The sequence below is a fragment of the Acanthaster planci genome, linkage group LG18 (assembly GCF_054643075.1).
Source record: "Acanthaster planci isolate LZ-2023a linkage group LG18, COTS_SCS, whole genome shotgun sequence".
Classification (NCBI taxonomy): Eukaryota; Metazoa; Echinodermata; class Asteroidea; order Valvatida; family Acanthasteridae; genus Acanthaster; species Acanthaster planci.
Genome location: NC_141794.1, coordinates 11,118,859 through 11,128,379, shown reverse-complemented (window position 1 = coordinate 11,128,379; position 9,521 = coordinate 11,118,859). Strand labels below are relative to the sequence as shown.

The 9,521-nt window shown below is 40.2% G+C and overlaps 2 protein-coding genes across 2 annotated transcripts; both read right to left on the bottom strand.

Annotated features, from left to right (window-relative positions):
- Positions 1-2,662: 2,662 nt before the first annotated feature.
- On the bottom strand, positions 2,663-5,814 carry LOC110978737 (CD209 antigen-like). Its single transcript, XM_022233973.2, has one exon. The coding sequence runs from the start codon at positions 4,888-4,890 to the stop codon at positions 4,102-4,104; it is 789 nt and encodes a 262-aa protein (XP_022089665.2). The 5' UTR covers positions 4,891-5,814; the 3' UTR covers positions 2,663-4,101.
- A 107-nt stretch (positions 5,815-5,921) lies between these two features.
- LOC110978738 (uncharacterized) lies at positions 5,922-9,334 on the bottom strand. The gene has a single exon (XM_087148899.1). The coding sequence runs from the start codon at positions 9,054-9,056 to the stop codon at positions 8,238-8,240; it is 819 nt and encodes a 272-aa protein (XP_087005025.1). The 5' UTR covers positions 9,057-9,334; the 3' UTR covers positions 5,922-8,237.
- Positions 9,335-9,521: the final 187 nt, after the last annotated feature.

Genomic DNA, 9,521 nt, shown 5'->3' with positions numbered 1-9,521 from the left:
GCAGGCCTGATTACCGTGTTTGGAAAATAAAGAAAAGCGCTAGAACGGGTAGAAAGGCGAGGCACTAAATATTTTTCCAATTTTAAAGAAGTTGTAAGCAAATATGTACAAGTATAATTGAAATTTATTGTGAAACGTAGTGCTGTTAGTATCAATACCTCTTACGCCACGTTCAGATCCTGGCCTAGACGCGCATGGAATTAATTGTTCCTTTCACATCCACATCGTGAAACAAATGTCATTAACCCTAACAGTCCTCAGTTCTCTGACAGGTGAAGGATTGAGGACTGTTGGGGTTAATTTGTTGGTGGTCATAAAGAAATAATGAAGAAAACCTCTGATAAATACTTTGCAGTACATTTAACATTTGAGTAAAATCTTTATCCGTTAAATGCGTACTGCCACAATCATGCAGTTGTGGCTTTATAGGATGGTGCGAACATACACTCCCGCAACGTCGTTGTGGGGACATACACTCGACATTTCACCTATTTTGTGGGGACCAAAAACGTTGTGGGGATTTAGAAATGTCCCCACGACTCGGTTCAAATTTTCCTAACAAAAGAACTGAATGCGGTGAATGCCTACCCATAGGCCAACTGCGCACGGTTCATATTGTCCAGTCCCCTTCCATTTGGTGTTTATCAATGAAATGGTTCCACATCATTAAGCTAAAAGAGCCATTGCAGGTACATGATTAAAATTTCACTTGTTTTTTTTCACATTACCCTCGTGACGTGATTATTTCTGGGAGTAATACCACGAAACTGACAATATATTATTAATTAATTACCCCGTTCTCCAATTCTTTTTTCACCTTTTAACCTCCGTGATGATAAAAGTGGAACTATATTGATCAGTTTTTAATAGTCATGAAGTTGCGCCTTCTCTCGAGATGTTGATTTGGTACACACTTGCATGCTTTCCCTGGCGTGGTCGTCCAGAGGCAGTCTGTTCCAATTACCTGATTGTGGCTGCTACTCATAAGTTCCTTAAGTGGGACGGATGAATCCACGTGCCAAATAAGGTGTGTGTTATTACCTTACGCGGGTAAGCATATCAAACGAAGCCGATTTATTTGTCTGATCGACAACGCCCTTTTTCGCCGGATGGTTGCACAGTTTGAATAGAATAAGAACGATGTGTTACCTTCACCTGCGTGCATCAGTCTGCAAAAGGAGACCATATTTCAACTCCAAGTTTCAACAATGATCAAAACGACTGACGTGAGCACTTGGTGCCGTGTTTACCTTTTGACTGTGTACATTCATATTTAATGGTAAGGGAAACTGCAGCCCTCGTTAAAGGACAATGAGGTCATTGCTCACAACATTTTGTGCGACTTTTTTCAGACAATGGCAAACGTATTACAGATGATGAAGGACATGTGCTTATATCTGTGTTTTATCATGGAAGAAGGGTTTTACCAAATTAAATTAAAAATGCACGATGGCTCAGTGCTTACATTCAAGAGCAAATGCGAATACTGAAAGAACATCTAGAATATTATGAGGCCTTCAGCTTCCCCCCCTCTCTCTCTCTGACAGTATACCGACCATGCTGAAGCAGTAGGGCAGAACTGATGGTTAATATTTGCATTTCATTGTTGTGTGTGGCAGCTGAAAGTAAAATGGCGATGATAATAAAGGCTACACTTAGAATAGGCCTACATCATTCCATATTTTGTATGACTCGATTCTTTTGTGAATTCGGCAAAGTTACCGTTTCACTGTCTTGTAGAGATGGAATAATATATCTTGCAAAGGAATTTGGAGAAAAAAAAAACACAACAGACGAACAGGCGTGGTCAAGTCCCTTTCTCCCAATTTTAAATAGATTTCCGTTCACTCACCGTATCAAGACATTGCGATGTGTGATGCCCCATAATCCATAAGTTTTGTCTCGAAAAATAAATTTCTGCGTCCGCCCTTTCCCCTAGCATTCAGGATCCCGTGTGAAAAACCTGATCTTCACCATAAAATATGCCTGCTAAAAACAGGGTGGGTAACCCTGTTTTTATAAAGAAGCTGATGAACAGTTATGAGCAAGTATTTAAAATTTGGCTAAACTAAGAATTGTTCCCATGAAATTTACGTAAATGCAAAAAGAGGAATTATCTGTGTTTTACTTACCAAAATGGCAACCATGACGACAATGAGACTGTGTTATTTCTGACAAAGTCACCGTTTTGAGCCTCTTCGACCCTTTATGCATTAAAGGTATTATATACCATTTGCTACAATTTTCATTATTTGCCCTTGTCGGGACCTGTTATTTTTTGGGTATCATTACACAGACTTGTTTCATTTTTGAGTTTACTACTTTGAAAAAAAATCAAGATAAACTGCTGTTCGTTTTTAACGCTGAAAGCGCAGCTCATGTAATTCGTCTTGCAAATATACTGTGTGGACCACGCAGGATGTTAACCCGGGTGCCTGGATGATACACAGTGAAGGGTGATTTGCAGATGAAAGATGGCCCCCGAACATGCATGTTGTCACAGCTTTGAGTAGTGGTCGGCAGGTTTACCTTCAAGTTTAGGATCTTTCCTTCAACAATGAAAAAACTCTGCGGATTATAAAAATAAAAATAAAAATTCATCGTGCAGTGAAGTGACTGTACAGTCACCGCAGTGACGGTGCGGAAACGCATGCACGACCACCCCCTCATGCCACATGCGCGCCCATCAAAACCGTCCACCTGTGGTCAATGCACATCATAAACACAGCACAAACCAACGAATATAGTGGACGAAAATAATCCAGAGATCGACAAAGCGATAACAGTTCAAATCATGATTTGTTGATGAAAAATGCCGTGTGTGTATTGCAAGTAACTGCTGGTCTTTTATCAATCAATGCTCAAAAATGACAGTGACCTAACTGGGCTGAAATAGATTTGACGAAAGAATGTATAATATATATATATATTTAATGTTCAGTCAGGGGATTGCGATCGATTTGATATTGAGCGGTTAGTTGTTACTTGAAAATGCTTCTAGATGTTGAATATCGATGAAAATTCCATATAATATCAAGGAAATCCAAAAGTACTGTAGGTCTGGGTTTAACACTGAACCGATTAATAAAATCAGAGAGCTTCAAAATCCTTTTGTAATGCAAATTTACAAGCATGCGGCATCTAAGAACAAGTAAATCATTGTTTTCATGTCAAGGTACAAAAATAAACACCACAGAAAGAAAGAAATTTTTGAAAATTTTTTTCGGTGTTTCCAAGGTCTGGAATATGCACTCACAGATAAAAAAGTTTAAAAAGTTCATTAAGGGTGTAATGAGCTGATACAAGAATTATTTCTAGACGAAATATGTGCATTGGTCTAAAAACTGAAACGACCATGCATATTCGTTTCTTCCATTCAAACCTAAGCCGTTTCTGCTGCAAATGAGAACTTAAGTATAAATTAAATTGTTATGGTTTTTAAGCTATTTTCAAGATGTATTTTTGCGTTGGGGAGATGTTAATTATATTAAGGTAAGGGCAAAACTCGTTATATATAAATAAAATCTCCCCAACGCAAAATACATCTTGAAAATAATTCGCGGTACCCGCTGTTTCACCTGACTCGGACCGGCCAGCTGACCCCGGCAAGCTCGGTGGTCGAGTGGTTAAGACATCTGCACTAGTAAGCAGGAGGTCGTAGGTTCGAGTCCCACCCGAGTAAGCTTGTGAGGTTTTTTTCGCAAGCTCTCGGACAAGCACTGAGCATACAGTGCTTATTAATACACGTTGGGTAAGGGCAAAACTCGTCATATATAATTTTTGAGCTAGTTTAACACAACATGTAGAAAATAAAATAGAGTCAACGTTTCGATCCGGAATCATAACAATTTAATTTATATCTAAGAAACACAACAATGAGCCAGCTATATTCATTTATAGAAAATAAGTACTTTTCTACTTCATTATTTCGCCTCACTTTCTCTTTTCTTTCAGCACTAAACCGAAACGCTGGGTTCCTGATGCCATTGCCAAATTTCCAAATAGAAGTCAAAATAAATTCAATGATGAACAGCCAAAACGAAATTGGTTTCTATAGGTTCAAGTTACGCATCATTGACGACTTTCCAAGACAGTCCAAATCTAGTCAATGCAAACTTCTGAGTAGATACAGAAATCTCCGGTGCCTTGGAACATGTCCTTGTCTTCGGAGCTTGTGCTGTTGTTCAACTGGCAAAGTTTCTTCCCTCCTCCGTTTTTCTTGATGTTGAAAGAGCGACATCCGGGCTCCTCGACGCAGGACGAGCCACAGGCGCTGACGCTGTCGGTGGTAAACTCCCGGATAACGTGGCCGAGGAGGCAGGTTGAGTTGAGAATGCGGCCGTGGGTGTCGGTAGAGAAGCAGTAGTGACGCGGTTGGTTTGGGTGACGCGTGCAGTTAGCCTGACGAGCACAAACGGCGTAAAGTGTATAATCACAGTTATTGTCATCCATACTGTCGTTATGTGCAGCAGCTATTGTAGCACAATCTTGATTCCCTCCAGCATCATCCGGCTGCCCAGGTCCCCATCCCATGAACGGCTTGCTCCCTTCCTGGCCGTCACACATCCAGTTTCCTTCCACTTCGCTGTCATTGCAAGCAATCCAGATGTAGTACCTGCCGTCATTCTTTTTTGCCAAATCTGCCATGAACTTCATTTCCGTTAGATTGCGAGGAGCAGCCATCTTGCCCCCCATCTCTCGGCAAGCTGACTTGCTGCTCTCCCAGTCAACCTTTGTTTCAGTGAGGCGATAGCACGCTTTCCTCAACAGTTGCCACCCTGACGGGCAGGAACAGTGCATAGCAGGCAGAGAGGGACAGAAGGCTGACCCCCATGCAGCATTGATCGCTGCAGTGATGGCTGCAATGGCAACAATTTTGAGCAAGTACATGGCAACTCTTAGACAGATTGTTCCAAAGGTTTTAGAGTACTAGAATGACGCGTTACCTTCACCTATGTAAATCTGGGAGTGGAATGGCAATAAATGATCCAACCAGACGATGACGTGAGCTCTCGTTGCTTTTTTTTTTAGGGCATTGCACGTTCACTATTAAAAGACCTCTTCCTTATAAATTCATAATTATGCACGCATGCGTATAAATAACCTTGGCGGCAGGAAGTGTGAGCGGGCCGTTGAAAATGTACATGGGTGCGACTTCGATGATCATTTTCTCTCAGGTTTTCTGACTTTGTTCATGGTGAAGGAAAACGGCACGAGGCGTAATACTGAAAGCAGCCATTGTCATTCGGGCATTGTTCATTACGTTGTGTTTGACAATCGTACCACGCTGATTTACTTCAATAATGAGCAGTGCATAACGGCCCACTGCTTACACATAAGAGAACCCGAAAGATACTGAAAGATCGCTGATACTCACAATAAGTCGTTCCACATTTTCATGCCTCAATTATTCTTTCATGAATTAGGCAATAAGACCTTTCCAAAATTAAAAACACTCAGTCAATACGGGCGATATACGATACCACGCACCACTAAGAGTTTACCGCGAACAGACCACTTTTTTTCTACGGTAGACGGATTAAAGGACACGTAGAACGATGTGCGTCATAATCATGTTATGCTCAGAAAGTGCACCAGAGTACCAATGAAGTTACGCAGGTGTGACGATTGAGGATCGTGCATCTTTGAATCTGTAAATTCTCTTACCATGTGAGGCATGCTGAAGCGTTCTGCCATGCCTGCTAAGGGCAATATGGTTGCACTTCAACAAACTTGAAGAGCCGCTGTGGGTCGGTCATTGACCTCAATTGTTATCATTGACCGTACACCCTTATATACAGCCCCTACAGACTTCACCCGACCGCGCCATTTTCTCGTTTCCATGCATCAAGTTATTTGCTGTAAAAATTAGGAAATTGTAATAACTTCCAAAGAAATAAATGATAGAATGTAACTTCATGTTCCTATTTTACTACTCTGAGTATTTATTCAGAAACAGAAACTGAAGTTTTATAACGAGAAACAAAGTACGTATCCTCCATTTTGAAAACGAAAGCTTGGAATAAACTCACATTATCGCACACCCGGTACATTTCCATTTTCCGTCAAAATATTAGGTCATATCACGAGATTTCTCACCAAATGTTGCTCTTGGAATAATGGAAATGAAACTTTAATGTAGATTTAAGCATGAAAGGTTGAAACTTTTTGGCCCCCTGACATTTTACCCCTATGATCCCAGATATGTAAAAACAGACGTTTTTCCTTCGATGTGACGCGGCAATCAATACATTTGGATACACTCTCTGAAGTTTCAATACAAACCAAGAGGTGTCTTATCACTGCTAAATACGATTCTCAACCTCATTATTGTGACATTTCGTGAAAAATTTCCCAGTGTATTGTCAATGAATAAATATAAATAGTCTTCAAACTGGACTTTCACTAATAAAATAATTTCAATTTTACTTAGAATTGTTTCAAATGATATTTAGATACAGCCCCTTGTGTCCAAACATTACAAACAAAACAACAAAAAAGAAAGAAAAAATACTTCAACGATCAATGCAATAGAAAAACGATGCTCGAAATCTGGGACAATTTGCGGGTGAATCCGCTCCATGTGAATAGTGAGTGGAGTTTTACCGCCACTACATGTATTTTAAATTGATCATCAAATTACAAAATGTGAAATAATCACATTTTGCTGTAGTTGACAGTGTAACACTTCCTCTAAGTAATTTGGAAATTGAACCAGTGAAGAGAAAAGAATCGAATTTTCAATTGCAACGGTTGTCATGAAAACCTACGTTGTCAGGTATGCAGCGTTGGTGTTAGTTCTACTCTGTACTTTGCAGGCAATTCTATTCCTGTTCATCAGAAAAGCAGACGCCTATTGCATTTTCAGTACTGAAAGAGATTTACTTCATGTTCACAAGGGAATCTCCCGTAAGAGATAAAATCGATTCTGGAGTCTCGTTACTCTGTCAAAATCTCATTGATTGAGAAAAGAAAAGAAAAGAAAAAGATAATTACAAATTCTAAAACATTTTAAAGTTACTGACGAAAGCGGTTGTTTCGTTTTTGAACATTCAAAAGTATGCAAGTTGGACATTTAACTTTTCACTACAACGAATGGCCTGGAGAAAAATCAATAAGTGGAAATATCATTTTACTTAAGACATTCAACCATAAAAATTTGACAAAATGTAATAACTTAACACTGATTTCTAAATAACTGGTAGCCTAGTATATTACATTACTCAAATTAAACATGATGAAGGTAATATCACCGTAGAAAACAAATGCTAATCCTGTTGGTAATGGGACTTACTAATTTGTTCCCATTCCCATCGACAAAGCGATAACATTTCAAGTCACGATTGTTTAATTGAAATATATCAAAGGCCGTTTGTGTATAAGCAAGAATTAGTGCACGTATAACTGTTGGTCTCTTATCCATCAGTACTCCAAATTGATATAAAAAAGCGGATATAGAAATGTTCGCGAGATTTGTCTGCAGACACAAAAACGTGTTTTACTGGCGGAATTGATTCTCAACAAGTGACTACATATTTTTTGTATCAAATTAATGTTGATCAAAGGTTATTGTGATCAGTTAATGATATTGAACGGTTAGTTGCTGCTTGGAAATAAAGTTAAAACATCGATCAAACGTCAGTATAATATCAATGAAACCCAAACGTAGGGATGGTTTTAACACTGAATCGATGAATAAAATCAGAGAGTTTCAAAATCTTTTCCAGAAATGTAATGCGAATTTAGAAGCAGGCAGCTTGAAAGAAAAATATCTTCAAATGAAGCATTTTTATGTCATGATACTAATGTAAATACAACAAAGCCCTAAAAGAAGTTTAAAATTTATGTTTCCGAGGTCGTGAATTTGCAGTTATAGAAAAATAATGTTCAGAAAGTCGATTTTATAAGGTGTGATGATGAAAAGAAACAGGCATTGTTTCTAGACAAAATATTTCAATTGATTGAAAATTGAAACGAATCCAATTATGCATAGTCGCTTCCGTTTCCATCCAAGCCCTTTCGTTCCAAATGAGAACCCAAGTATTTCTCTGCCTCATTATTTCGCCTCAGTCTCTCTTTTCCTTTAGCACTGAACTGAAACGCTGCGCTCGTTATGCCATTGCCAAATTTTCAAACAAAAGAATCAAAAGAAATTCGTTGATGAACAGCCAAAACGAAATTGTTTTCTATAAGCTCAAGTTAAGCATCATTGACTGCAGATCCAAGACAGTCCAAGTCTAGCCGATGCAAATTTCTGAGTAGATACAGAAATCCCCGATGGTTTGGAACTTGTCCTTGTCCTCTGAGCTTGTGATGTTGTTAAGCTGGCAAAGTTTCTTCCCTCCTCCGTTTTTCTTGATGTTGAAAGAGCGACATCCAGGCTCCTCGACGCAGGACGAGCCACAGGCGCTGACGCTGTCGGTGGTAAACTCCCGGATAACGTGGCCGAGGAGGCAGGTTGAGTTGAGAATGCGGCCATGGGTGTCGGTAGAGAAGCAGTAGCGACGGGGTTGGGTTAGGCGATGAGTACAGTTAGCCTGACGAACACAAAAGGTGTCGTATTCATAACAACAGTTATTGTCATCCATACTGTCGTTATGTGCAGCAGCTATTGTAGCACAATCTTGATCCCCTCCAGCATCATCCGGCTGCCCAGGTCCCCATCCCATGAACGGCTTGCTCCCTTCCTGGCCGTCACACGTCCAGTTTCCTTCGACCTCGATGTCATTACAAGCAATCCAGACGTGGTAATCGCTGTCTTTATGTCGAATCAAATTAGCCATGAACTTCATTTCCTCGAGGGAGTGAGACACAGCCATCTTGCCCCCAATGTTTTGGCAAGCCTGATTGCCGCTCTTCCAGGTAGATGTGGAATTAGTAAGTCGATAGCACGATGTCTGCCACAGTCCCCACCCTGATGGGCAGGAACAGTCCATGTTGGGCAGAGAGGGACAGAAGTCTGACCCCCATGCAGCATTAATCACTGCAGTGATGGCTACAATACCAACAACTTTGAACAAGTACATAGTGACTCTTTCAGCAGTTGGTAGGCGCATGTGAATAGAATTACAATAAAGCGTCTGCTACACAGTGTTGAGGTTTGATGACGCGAAATGAAAAGTGGAAGTGACAAAGAATAAAAGAGACGTGTTTTGTGCTAATTATAATAACGACTAAAATGACAGACAAAAGATCCTGTTTCTATGATCACGTACCTTTTCGGGAGATTCAATTTGAAAGTTGAAAGGCGATGGTAAATTAATGGTATGAGGTATCACAAAACGTACACGGCAGACCAAAACCAGCCGTTGCGATAGATTGCCTGTTGCCTGTACTGGTGCCTCTTTTTCATAAAGTGCAGCCTCTGATGAATGATAGACGGCGTTCTCCAATTCAGCTGACAACCTTTGCTGGCGCGTGGCGACAGCTTTTCATTGCGATGATACGGTAATTACTAGAGCGTGAAAATAAGGAGCGAGGAACATGGTGGTGAAAGAGTCGATGCACTTCAAGGTTATGGT

What these genes read in the sequence shown, in the direction of transcription:
- LOC110978737 (XM_022233973.2), bottom strand. Translation starts at nt 4,890, where the DNA reads ATGTACTTGCTCAAAATTGTTGCCATTGCAGCCATCACTGCAGCGATC.
- LOC110978738 (XM_087148899.1), bottom strand. Translation starts at nt 9,056, where the DNA reads ATGCGCCTACCAACTGCTGAAAGAGTCACTATGTACTTGTTCAAAGTT.